Here is a 12,863-nt window from a genome sequence, read left to right as displayed (position 1 = left end):
TCCAAGACACAAAAAGTGCCCACCAGTCTCTCCTCTCCCTGGAGACAGTTTATAAAGATAATTTTGGGTTCCCAACTAACTCCATGGGACCAGCCATCCCTCAATCTGTCCCTTGCTGTGCATGCACCACCCTCTATTCCAGTCTGGAGACCAGGAGACCCCCCAGGAACTCCCCTCACCCAGTGATTTGATCCCAGGAAGTAAGATGTAGCCTCCTGATTCCTTGTCTCTCAGCCCAGCTGCTACACACCCTAACGTTTAGGGACCCCACTCAGACCTCCAAGCTCGCTTAAGCTGCTGGTCATTGGGCTGCTGACTTGGCCTGCAGAGTGAGTGCAACTGGCTGGCTGGATGCTAAGGACAGGGTGCTGCTGGAGCACAGGGAACACCTGACCCCAACGTGAGGGGAGGGCTGAGGGAGGGATGCTTAGAACGTGGTCCTCTTGTTTTTCTATTCAGAATAACAATAATGTTTGTAAGGTCTCCCTGAAAGATGTAAGGAGTCCCATCTGCATCCGGAGCCCTGAGGAGGGAGAGGCATGTAGAGGATTCAGTCTACAGAGGGTGGGCGGCCGGTGGGCCGAGCTGTAGGGCTCAATGAAACAGAGTTGCACTCCAAGAAAACCTCCAGGTGGTGTACGGAGGGACCGATGGATCCCCACGGAGGGGAAGAGAGGGGGCACGGGGCCAGGTTGCCATCGCTGGCTTTTGGGCACAGGTCCTGGGGGAGACCACAGTGGCCCTAGCCCAGGCCACGAGGAGCCCGGGCGCAGGCGCGGCTGTTTCAGCCTTACATCCTCAACTGGGCTGCCGGGCTGAGCAGGGCCCCTGGAGCCAGTCCCAATCTGTTTCCTTCTATTCTTTGACAGGAAGCTCTGGAGAGTCAGCCCCCACCCCCATCCCGCCCCAGCACTCCCTCTCTCTTTTCCACTATGGACAGAGCCTCCGCACAGAGGCTGCCTGCCTGCCGCTGACCCAGCTGACATGGGGAGCGTCGGAGAAACGCAGCTGTGCTGGGCCATCCTGGGCTTCCTCCTGCTCCAAGGTAAGAGGCACCTGCCACTGTCCTTCAGCAGCTCCTCTCCTGCGGCCGGCAGTCCTGGGCGCCTGTCTCTCCTTCAGGACACACACCACACAGGCTCTGCATCCAGGGCTTCGCTCACCCGGAGGGAAATTCCAGAGCCTTTTTGTGAAGGGGACCACTTGGCTTGGGAGCTGGTCATTCCCAGGCAGCGGTAAAATAGAGGTATGGTTAGACTCTTTTGTGGGACATTTTCCAGGGTGAACTGGGGCCCCCGGAGAGGCTGGCCCCCTGAAATGTGGGAGGTGACTGTCTTGGTGTGAGGCTGAGGCTGGAAAGCCCCTTCCAGGGTGTCCTAGCACAAAACTGTCTGTACCTTGGCTTTACAGGTGAGCTTTTTTCTTCTTTCATATGAGGAGTAACAACCTGGGATTTCCAAATATTGACTTTATGCTCAAATCACAGCAAGAGGGACTCAGGTTAGATACAAAGAACCATTTGCCAAAGAAGATGTACACATTTCATCTAGGAGGCCAGATGAAATGACCCCCAGAGGAAATGACTTGGGAACAACACCTCTCAGATAGAGCTCTGCTAGCTGATGAGTTGTGAAGCAGCTCATAAGGGGTCCTCTAATTAGGGAGCGGTTTCTGGGAAACATGAGAAATCCAGGAGATTCTGACTCACAGGGCAGAAACTTCCCTTCTGTCATCCCTTCCCCACCCCCACCTCACCCTCCACAGGTCCTCTGTGGAGGATTTATGAGCATGTGCTCAAAGCGGCAGAAGGGGGTTCAAGAGTATTTGGATGGGGAGGGAGGATGGCGGTTTCTTGGCGGTGGGTGAGAGGGCCCAAGTTCCCCAATGCTCTGTCTCCTGGAGAGGTCAGACATTTTTCTAAAAGCCCAAGGACTGGGGATAAAACTCTGATTGTCCCATTCCTATTCCCCCACCCCCTCCCGGGAGGATAGAGTCACACATCTGATCTGGGGCTGGGGGACTAGGCTATCGTAGAAACCTCAGAAATGGCAGAGGAGGAGATTAAAAGGTGAGACCCACGAGGGGATATTTTCACAAACCTAGGCTTGTCCCAGCTTCCCTACCTGCCATCCTGTCCCAGCCAAGCCCCAGGGTTAGGAATGTCCTGAGTGATTCTACCTGAGCTACAATCACCCTTGAGTATCCTAGCCGCTCATCCCAGGATCTTACAGCCCTCGCTGTTGCCTTCTTTTGGTGGACTGGGGAATCTTTTTGAGGATATTCAGGCCCACAAAGAGACGTGACTGTGGAGACACAGATTCAGGGCAGACTTGAAACTTGGAGGATTGGAGAGAAGGGGGCAAAATTTTAAATGTTTAGAATTTCTTGAGCATGAACTGTCAGGCCCTGTGTTAAGTGCTTTATGTGCCTTTTCTTATCCTCACAATGACTTTTGGGCTACTAAAATCACTTGCATTTTAAAGAAGAGAAAACTGAGGCCCAGGTCAGACAGTAAGCGACAGAGTCAGGGTTTGAACTCAAGACCGCCAGACTCCTAAATTTATGAGTTTAACTACTAAACTACGCTGCTGAGGAAAACAGTGTGGTGGTGGTGAAGAGGGGGAAGAGAGAGGCTGGCAGGGAGTGAAGCAGGTAGGGATTAGGGAGGGGAGACAGGAAAGTAAGATATCCCTGTGCCTAGTGGTCAGAGGCAGACCGGCCTATAGAAACAGATGCTCCCCAAGTCCCTCCTCTACTCACAGAGGAATCCACTGTTGACAAAGTGTTCCGGTAGGGGGAGGGGAGACAGGAGACAAAGAGAGAGCAGGCCACTGGGACTCAGAGCTTATGACTTTGGAACTCCTTCTAAGACACTAGTTTTGCTTCTAGATAAACGCAGGAAGGCAGTGAACTGTGCCTTCCCACTAAAAACTAGTTATCACCTTATAGAACAAAGATGGTACCTTAGATATGCTTGATCAATAACTGATAGATTTTTTTTTTTTTAAGACATGCCTCAGATTGAAAAATGTTCACCCAGGGTGATTCCCCAGCTGGGGAGAGTTCTCTCTATGCTGGGGCATCTAGAGGTTTTAACTCCCCTCTTGACGGCCCCACCCAAGGAGGGAATTGGGCTATGAGAGATGGTGACCTGGAAAAACACAGCCCTGGCTTTGGGCAAGCTTGGGCTTGGAAGCAATTAATTCCACACTATCCAAGTGATAGCACCATGGAGGAAGGCAGTGGCTGAAGAAAATAAACTAGTGGGCTGCCCCAGGCTGGGCAGGTCCCTGGCCCTCAGCAGCCTCTGTTCACCGGGGCCTGGGCCCCCAGCCCAGCTAGTGGAGGACGGGAACCCAGCTGGGCGGCTCCACTTCCCCACGTTGTTTTCCTTTCACATTGTTCACAGGTTTCAAGAATGATTTCATTGTGGAAAATAAGCAAACACAACCTGACCTTTCAGATCCCATACACACAGGGGACACGTATATGGACACACAGCACACAGGCACATCTGCCTGGAGGTCCGCAGGCACACTCATGCACACACACAAAGGAGAACGAGGCCTTGTGACTGGGGCCTCCTGATAATTGCCTCTTCCCTGGGTTTGGCTAACAGTGACCATTTCTGAAGTAGCCTCTATCTGTTAGAGTAAACTGGTGGCTCGTTCTAGAATTTCCTTGCCTCCTGTATGTACCTCAGAACTTGCTTCCTGTGTAGGCCCTTACCTCCAGCTGGAGGGGCACAGAGACAGCCCAGGTACCAATCCCAATCCCTCACCTCATCTTATTCACCACATCTTTCCATCCCCTTCCCTTGGGGCAAGACCAGGATGACAGTATTCACAGAAAAGGGGTGGCTCCATGGTAGTGTAGTGAGAACATTAGCTAGAGAGCTGGAGTTCTGGGTCTTTGTCTAGACGTGGCAGGTCACTGGCCCTCTGTCCTTGGACGTATCACTACTTTGGAATAACCTTCCCCTGCCCTTGTGTCAGGTTGGTATATAACCCATGTGAGACTGAAGAGACAGGAAAGGACTCTAGGACAATGAACCATGAGGTGCTGGTGATGGTGTGATTGAGTCACAGTCTCAGAGGAAGCCAGCGCCGTGAGCTGGAGTCACATCCTCTAGCCTACTGTCAAGGGTGTCTGCCTTCTTGCGTGGGAGGCTGGAAGCCAAAAGGCCTGGGTTCTTCTCCGGGGAGGCTCACCAAGCTAGTCTACGTGTTCTGCTTTCTCTTGCAGGCCACAACTCCCTGCCTGCGACAACTAGCCCTCAGGGTAAGACCAAAGACACAGGGCCTACTCCAGCATTCTGGCCTGGGAGCTGAGGAAAAGTGGAAAAAGCTCCAGGAAAGAGTTCCTGTTTGGCACTAATCTTTCACATGCCTTGAGAGAGGAGAGAGATGACAGGTTGGGGTGTGGGGTGGGGGAGGAAGAAAGACTAGAAAACACCAGCTTAGCAAAGGAGAGAGGCAGATGGAGCAATAGGAGGTAGCGGACCCTCAGTCTCAGATGATCTGTTTCAGGAAACTTCAGCAGTCATAGTCCAACCACAGAGCCAACTTCCCCCCAGACAGGTGAGTGAGTGTGGTTGCCTAGGGGCCAAGCCCTGTCCCTTGCCCAGCCCTTTAGATCTGCTTGGAGCCCAAGGGTTCTCGGGTGGGCTAGGGAGTGTGGTGTCACCAAACCTGCCCCACCTCCAGCTGCCCTCCACTTGTACTTGCAGGAGACGGTCCTTCCGCAGAGCCCAACTACTCCAGCCCTCTGTCCAGCACCAGCATCCCAGGTACTCTGCCACTCAGATTACAGATGCCATCCAGGGAGGGTCCAGCGAGGAGGCAGACACAGTTTCTGCTCTAAAGGACAATACAGATAAGTGGAGGACCAGACAAGCAAATAGGACCTCATATTGACAGTTACAAAGCGGGGTAAGAAGGGCCATGATGAGCGTAAGCCGAAGGTGCTATGGGAACCCGGGCAACATTAGCCACTTCAGACTTGGGGGCCAGACATCCCAGAGTGAGTGATCTCTGAAGCTGAGGCCCAAAAAGAGTTAATCAGATGAAGACTGTGGGGTGGAGGGTGGTAGGGCATATCCCAGGGAGAGGGAACTGCAAAGGTAAAAGCCCAGAGGAACGGAAGGCAGATTTGGGGCTAAAGAGCTTCCCTGCGCACATGCTGGTCGAGGCCCTAAGCAGGCCACGCATGCTTCCTAATCTGAAGCAGCTCCAGAGAAGCCCTCACAGGTCTCCATGGAAGCCAGTAAACCCATGACTCTGAGTTCAAGCACCGTGGCCGGTCACCCCTGTCCTTGCTGGGACTGACTTGGTCCCAGCCACAGAAGCACACGTTAGGACTCCATGAGTACATGAGACTGGGGGTGAAAAACCCTGGGTCATGTCTGACTGGGTTCCTTCTTCCCGCCTCGGGAAGCCCAGGTCCTGCCCCACAGTGAGGGTTCTCAAGGCCAGGATCCACACCAGTGGTACCCTGCTCTGGGAGAGAAGTAGAGAGGCTTGGGGTTGGGGGGAAGTGGAGACAGGAACTGGTCTCAGTGAAGGTTAAAGGAGCCTGGACTCAGGACTGATAAAGACATAGAACGGGTAAGCCGAGGGTAGGAGAACCCAAAATGTTGGAAAGGGAGGCAGAAAAGGCGGGAAAGGGCTACACGCTTCTCAGGGCAGGTTGGCCTTCACCCAGCAGCATGGGAGAAAACTAGGAGGGGGTGGACACCCTCCATCTGGGCCCTCCTGTTTCATGGTGCAGGCACAGGTGTCCCAAGCAGCAGCAAGAGCAGTGACAGTACAAGCAGAGGTACGTCCTGTCTGTGCTCACAGTGAAGAGCACCCTGACCCTTTCTCTCATCCCAGCCCTCGGCTCTGGGGCTTTTCTACACTTCCAGACTTATTTAGGAGTTGGGTGAGGATAAGGAGGCGGAATAGCAATCAGGCCTGCAGTAAATGTGTTGAAGCGGGGCAGAGATGGGCGACCATACCGTTTTTTAAGAGCACCAGAAACTTGTGCCCATTAACTGGCAGCCTGGCTTGTTAGGTCAGTGCCTGGGGACAAACATCTGATGCCCTTCCTTCCTTCCGCCTCAAACTTTGGCAAAACACAGATGGCTCCCCCTTGCCCGGTCTGGCTCCCTATCTCTGCAGCATAAATCCCTTTCCTCTGGACCCCACGGGTGTGGTGGGAAGAGCATAATGAGAGAAGCATCCTGAATTTTCTGAAGTCCTCTGGAACTAGGAACACGAGCAACCAGCAATGCTCTTCACGTGATTCCACATCACCCAGTTCTGAAGGGTGGGAGGAAGTCTTTTTGGTAGGGCATGAGTTCTCTCTGCAGTCCTCTAACTGGGGGAAGTGGGAGGGGACCAGCTTTCTCATATAGACCGCATCAGTCCCTTCGCTGATACCCCCATCCCTACTCCCTTTTAGACACCTCTCACAATGTTACGTCCAAATTACCCACCATGAATTTGAGGACGAGAGAAGACTCGACCGTCCTGCCCAGCCCCACGTCAGAGACAGTGCTCACTGTGGCTGCATTCGGTGAGAGGGAGGAGAAGGTGGGGGGTGGCAGGGGACCTCATGCCTGAGCTGACTTGGACTCTAGCACTCAAGTTCAAATCTTGTCCATTTGGTTTAGGAGGGTTTGGCTGACGAGGAAGATGCTGGTGGGAAGGAGCCTCCGCTGGCCCTCCCCTCCGCTCTTCTGGACCCCAATGGGCTCCATGTTCTTAAGGGAGGATGGGGGTAGGGCTGTGGAGCCAGAAATAGCAGGCTGAGAGCTCATTCATTCAACAGAGAAGGGGAATTAACTTTCCTCCCAGAGCCTGTCTACACAGCACTTAGCTGGGAAGGGAATTTGGACTCCTGTTGCCCTCTTCTGTCCTGTCCTCTGCTTCTCCTTCACCCCATCCTCTTCCCTATTCAGGTGTTATCAGCTTCATTGCCATCCTGGTGGTTGTGGTGATCGTCCTGGTCAGTGTGGTCAGTCTAAGGTTTAAGTGTCGGAAGAACAAGGAGTCTGAAGGTACATGCCCTGACCCTCAGGGCCCCCTTTGCCTCTCTTTGATGAGGGACCCAGAGCTAGATTCTGGAACTGACACCCAACCTGGAGTTGAGGGAAGGAATGGCACCACTAGGGGAAATGGGAGGGTCCACTGGGTGGGCTTTGAGGGGCAGCTTTGGCTTCTGAGTTACAGCCTGTGACCTCCAATCTGTGCCTTTGGATTTTTACAGATCCCCAGAAACCTGGGAGTTCGGGGCTCTCTGAAAGGTAAGACTGTCAGAGGTATAAGGGAAGAATCATCTACTGACCTCTTACTCCCCCATTCCAAGAGGGACCAACACTTCCTGCCTTCACACACACACACACACACACACACACACACACACACACACACACACACACAGAATCCTGACAGCCTCACCGAGACCAGGGCTCGGGCAGGTGATGGACTGGAACGCTTCAGCCCCAAGGCTAAGTCTTTATAACCCCTTCGTGAAAAGTGCAGGAATTCGGATTCTGATATACTCCTTAAACAAGAAGGTACTTATTTAAGGAACCACTTGTTGAACACCTTATATGTGCCAAGCACTATGGTAGAAATTTTTGTAATATCTCAAATTCTTAGAGGAGTTCTTCAAGGCAGATATTACTGCATTTTACACATTTAAAAAATTAAGACTTAGGAGAGGTTATAACTTGGTCAAGATCACACAAGTAGTAGGTAGTTTGCAAAACTAAGATTTTTTTTTTTTTTTTTTGCGGTACGCGGGCCTCTCACCGCTGTGGCCTCTTCCTGCCGCGGAGCACAGGTTCCGGACGCGCAGGCTCAGCGGCCATGGCCCACGGGCCTAGCCGCTCCACGGCATGCGGGATCCTCCCGGACCGGGGCACGAACCCGTGTCCCTTGCATCAGCAGGCGGACTCTCAACCACTGCACCACCAGGGAAGCCCGCAAAACTAAGATTTAAACACAAGTCTTTGGGGCTTCAAAGCACACACTCATTTCATTATAGTCCACCAACAAAATAAAGGTTTCACAACCCCCAATTCCTTGACCCCCATTGCCCTATGGCTCCTTCTGTCTATAACCCATGTTCCCTTCCTTCCCCAGCTGCTCCACAGCCAATGGAGAGAAAGACAGCATCACCCTCATCTCCATGAAGAACATCAACATGAATAACAGCAAAGGATGCCCCTCAGCAGAGAAGGTGCATTTTTCCTGGTTCCTTCCTCCCTTCTCCCTCCTCCTCCTCCTTTCAGGCTCCACTCCCTTAACCAGAAAGGAGATACTTTCAAAGATCCAGGCTCTTCTCTCCTCTTCCCTACCCCACCACTCCCGGTTAACTTCATCCATCCTCATTATGTATTTATTTTGCAGGTTCTTTAAAAGCAACCTTGGGTCCCTGTGGATCTGACGATGATGCAGCTTCCCTGTGACTGTAAGAAGGAAGGCGATGGGATGGGTAGAGGCAATAAACTAGATATAAGTTATTTTATTGTTTCACATCTACTCCCAGATCTAAAGGACATTAGCATTCCTCCAGATCTGGGAGCAAGCTGCCAGCATGAGAGACTCTTTCCCACATGGACTGTCACCCTAGAAGCACAGCATGCTCCTCCCACCATCTCAAAGTCACAGGGAGGAGGAGTCTATAGGGCCAGAGCAAGGAAAATGACAGCGAATTGGTCCTTTCTATTTTGCATTAAAATTATTTTCTAGCCTGCAGTATAATTTCTTTTAAGGTCTATGTTCCCATGGGTATTTCTTAACAGAGTGTTTTAGCAGCTCTGGGGCCTCCTTTTGTAGGTAAGGCATGTGTGCAAGTTTCTACCCCCGTGGGGAGCTCTCTGAGAAACCTGGGAGGTGGAGAGAACTTTTTGTCAGGTCTGCCTTGTTTCACCTGGTTTATTAAGTAGTGACGAGGACTAATCACTCCAATAGAAGGGAGAGAAAAGGAGCTGTAAACAGTGATCACTGTCACCAGTAAAGAAGTTTTAAGTCTGGAGAGTGAGAACATGGGACGCACAACGCATTCTGATTAGAAAACTCCGGTGACAATGGGTTTCCCTGGTGGCGCAGTGGTTGAGAGTCTGCCTGCCAATTCAGGGGACACGGATTCGTGCCCCGGTCCGGGAGGATTCCACATGCCGCAGAGTGGCTAGGCCTGTGAGCCGTGGCCACTGGGCCTGCACAGAGCCTGTGCTCCGCAACGGGAGAGGCCACAACAATGAGAGGCCCGCGTACCGCAGCAAAAAAGAAAAGAAAAGAAAACTCCGGTGACGAGAGCTGAATAATATAAGGGCAAATGTCCTCTGCCTGCCCCAGGTAGACTTGCCTCATTTTGGTCCTAGCTGTGGGAATAGCACTGGAAAGGTTTGGAGCGAGGATAGATCTGTGACTTCGTAAACCCAAATCCACTCCCTTTGCCCCACACAACTATGATTTTTGTGTCCAAGACACAGAATAATGTCTCACAAACACTGTAAACTTGTTTCAAGAGAATAAGAATGCAGTTACCTTAGTCATCTCTACCATGACACTGGTTTGGAAATGAATTTTGGTTGGGGAGAGTCAATGGAAGAGTCATCTGGATATGTCTGCATGGAGTGCTACAGGCATCTGGTTGATGGCGGTTTAGAACATAGATTACCCATTCTGAAGGAACCATATGCTATTTTTTTCTGGATTTAGACCCTGCAAGGAGAGAGAATGCTTAGAACAGAAAGTTTCACTCTACTTGTCTCAGTGAAACTATTAAAGTGGCCTGAAGAAACCTACTTGATTCTAAAATAGTCTAGGGCAGAGGATTTTATAACCTGCTCATGTCTGTAACTCCTATGTGGTACACTGTGCTCAGCACATCAGAGGTCATGACAACTGGATCTTAAGTGCAGGAAATCTAGTCAAAAGGCTGGGCTCTGCCACAGACTTGTAGCTTGATTTTGGCGAAATCATCCCAATCTCTGAGCCTATTTTCTTACTTTTAAAATGAGGTACCTGGCCTTCACTATCTTTTGGGGTTCTTATATTTTACAGTTCTATAAACTCTAGATGTAAGAAAAAATGAACACAATCTTTTAAGTAGAGATCACTCTGGGTGGGAGCCAGAGACAAGTCTTGGGTGACTCTGGGACTTAGATTCTCTGGACTTAGATTTTCCTGCGCGTTCATGTGTATTAATGTGGAACAACGATCCCAACCTGGCCCTGTCTCTCTCACAGGCTACTTGGTAGGTAAAATGGAATAGTAAACGTGGAGACACTTGGGAAGTAAAAGTACTAGCTGGCAATTGCAGCAGACAACATGGAGTACCACCACCCAGGTTCCACTTCAGGATCAAGACCCTTGATCTTGAATTGCTGGGAGTGTTGGCTGCTGAGGGCTCATAGCTGACTGATGACCAGTTGATGGGGCGGGGAGGTAGGGATGAAGACCTGGACCCCTTGTCTCAATTTCTCCCTCTGCTTAATCCTGCTTCCCTTATCCCTCACAACTGTAGTTCCAGGAGCACTCACCAATAAACCTTCAGCATGCAAATCCCAGAGACTCTATTTCCTGGAGTACCCAACCTATGACAGCAAGACTATAGCATTTTAAAAAATAATTCAGATATATTTTATTTAAGCCACAATGCAAAAAACATATGACTTCCAAGCTAGTTCCAGCACAAAAATCCATCACTGGGACAGAACTCTGCAGGTGACCTAACAATGTCTAGAAGTTCTGGATTCTGTTTGAATTGTTATTGTCATTCTGACTGTGTGGCTACTTAGTTCAGCTGCTTATCATGCTGGACTAATTAGGTCAAGGACATGGACTTCATTCTAAGTAAGTTTACGTCTTCAGTATAAGGCCACAAACTTCCCCCTGACTCTGGACAGTGTCCTGCAAATATGAGCTGTTAGTCCTAAGGTATTTATATATGGGAGAGATGGGGTGAACTTGTATTAATATGAGATTGAAAGGCTTTTACCCTGAAACTGACATTGCAATACCACATTAGCCATGTTGATTTTCCCGTTGCCAAGTAACTACCCTCTGGGAAGGGGTTGAGGATGAATTCACTTAATGCTGAATTCCGCTCTCTAGTAAATTATATTAGACAGGGTTCGGCTGGAGGATCCTACTACTTATGTAAATACAAGACCCCACCTCTGACAGGAAATCCAAGTATATATAGCCTTTCCCTGCAGCTTCCCTGAGACCACATCTCTTCCTTTATGTCTAGACAACAGGATGGTGGCCATTTAGAAGACGGCTTCCTCCCTATTCTAACACAGAACTAAAGGGCCCCAAAGCAGGAACGGGTGGCAGGCGTGGGCTGGTTGCTGTGTGTTCTTCCCTTGCTTCTCCCCTCATCCTATGCGGGGGGGTGCAACCAACAAGCCAGCTCAGGAGCACAGGCCCAGTTGAATAGAGGGATCATTTACTCAGTATCTTTCTTCCAGGGCTGGATGGGGCAGCAACTCAATCATATAGGGCACATGGCAAACCTCAGTATCACCAGAAAAAATTCACTACAGTTTAACAAGTTTTTCTAAAAGTGAGAAGAGAAAACTGATAGAAATTCGAGGCTGTCTCTAGGTAAAATGGTTTAGCAGGTAAAGAGTCACTGCAGGGTCCCCAGCCTAGGTCTAGAACACAGTTTCCCAAAGCCAGGCTAGTACTACTCAATTCTATTTGAATCTGCTGGAAAACATTGTGTGCCTCTGCTCAGCAGTTTCCCCTGGGTCTGTGGATGTCCTTACCTCTTTGAATTTCTTTCTGCACCTACCTTCCTCTCTTTGAGAACTGCCAAGTTCTTGTCCTTTATTTCCTTCCCAGGTGCTCTCACTCTTCCTGCTGATTGCTTTCCCCTGGCACCTCTATCTGGAGGCTGTTGAGCCCACAGCTTCCACTTTTACCAAACACAGAGATTGAATTTGACAGTGGGAATTATTTTTGTTGCGTGGTTGGCACGCTTAAGCAAAAACTGGCACAAAAGTGTTCTAAGTGTTGAGGTTTGGAGTTCTAAGTTAGTCCTGGTGATATAGTCATAGAAAAATTTATCCAGAGGTGTTAATTGAGGTGTAAGTGAGCTCTAGGATATTTGTGCATGGCAACACCTGAGAAGGTCGCAAGCTAAACCATTGTTTACTGATCTACGAGTAAATGAGCCATCTAGAAGAGGAGGAAGTGAGGTTTCAGAGGATGATGGGAAAGGTTGTTGAGGTACCAGACATTTTCAAGAGGCCCCAGCTTCCCAAATCTTGTCCAGCATTCTTGAACCTGGACTCTACTCCTAAGTAGCCCCATAATTTGTAGCACCCCTTCTCAATCCAATTTCCCCTACAATGCTCTAGTACCCCCACTCTCAACCAGATACCTCTGACTTCATGGTACTCTGACATCTTCGAGTACCTCCAGACCTTAGCCCTATACCCCTGGACTTCAAGACATATTCCACCTTCCCCTGTACATCTTCTAGATCAGTCTGTCTAGCCTCCCTAAACCAAATACACTTCCTTCTTATATTCAACCACCTAAAGGATGTCCCTGATCAGACCCCTTGTCTGAAGAGCACAAGTGGCTTCTTCAGGACCCAGCCTTCTGGGAACACAGTGATGCTCATATATCCCAGGGCCATGACTGCAGGGAAGGGGTGGAACTGCATGCCACTGAAGGCATTCACCCTTTCAGTTTGTGTCTAGGGCTGTACATCTCCCCACTCCACTCCAACTACCTAAGTAACTCTTGGTTGATATCATAATTGACATAACTGATTTGGTCTTCCTGAGTAAGATCTCAATGAATTCTAGGTAATTTTTTATTTGGGGATGTACATGATCATTTCTCACTTTT

General features: G+C 50.1%; 1 protein-coding gene across 6 annotated transcripts; it reads left to right on the top strand.

Annotated features, from left to right (window-relative positions):
* Positions 1-937: 937 nt before the first annotated feature.
* On the top strand, positions 938-8,745 carry ECSCR (endothelial cell surface expressed chemotaxis and apoptosis regulator). Of its 6 annotated transcripts, XR_011377337.1 has the most exons (11): positions 938-1,045; positions 4,246-4,281; positions 4,530-4,580; positions 4,730-4,789; positions 5,770-5,817; positions 6,445-6,558; positions 6,944-7,042; positions 7,252-7,288; positions 8,133-8,229; positions 8,400-8,460; positions 8,539-8,745. XR_011377337.1 is itself a non-coding variant. In XM_030869453.3 (10 exons), exons 1-10 carry the CDS (start codon positions 985-987, stop codon positions 8,406-8,408), a joined length of 612 nt encoding a protein of 203 aa, XP_030725313.1. In that variant the 5' UTR covers positions 938-984; the 3' UTR covers positions 8,409-8,745. The 6 variants fall into 6 exon arrangements, 5 of the variants coding, with proteins under 5 accessions (XP_030725313.1, XP_030725315.1, XP_030725316.1 ...); XM_030869453.3 differs by having other exon boundaries at positions 8,400-8,745; XM_030869455.3 differs by lacking the exon at positions 4,246-4,281 and having other exon boundaries at positions 8,400-8,745.
* Positions 8,746-12,863: the final 4,118 nt, after the last annotated feature.

The sequence above is a fragment of the Globicephala melas genome, chromosome 3 (assembly GCF_963455315.2).
Source record: "Globicephala melas chromosome 3, mGloMel1.2, whole genome shotgun sequence".
Taxonomy (NCBI): Eukaryota; Metazoa; Chordata; class Mammalia; order Artiodactyla; family Delphinidae; genus Globicephala; species Globicephala melas.
The sequence above is the reverse complement of the archived record's forward strand: the minus strand, read 5'-3'. Positions and strand labels throughout refer to the sequence as shown.

Coding starts and splice junctions, on each gene's coding strand:
- ECSCR (XM_030869453.3), top strand. CDS start 985: ATGGGGAGCGTCGGAGAAACGCAGCTGTGCTGGGCCATCCTGGGCTTC. Junction 6,559..6,943: donor GCTCACTGTGGCTGCATTCG/GTGAGAGGGAGG, acceptor TTCCCTATTCAG/GTGTTATCAGCTTCATTGCC. Junction 7,289..8,132: donor AGTTCGGGGCTCTCTGAAAG/GTAAGACTGTCA, acceptor TTCCTTCCCCAG/CTGCTCCACAGCCAATGGAG.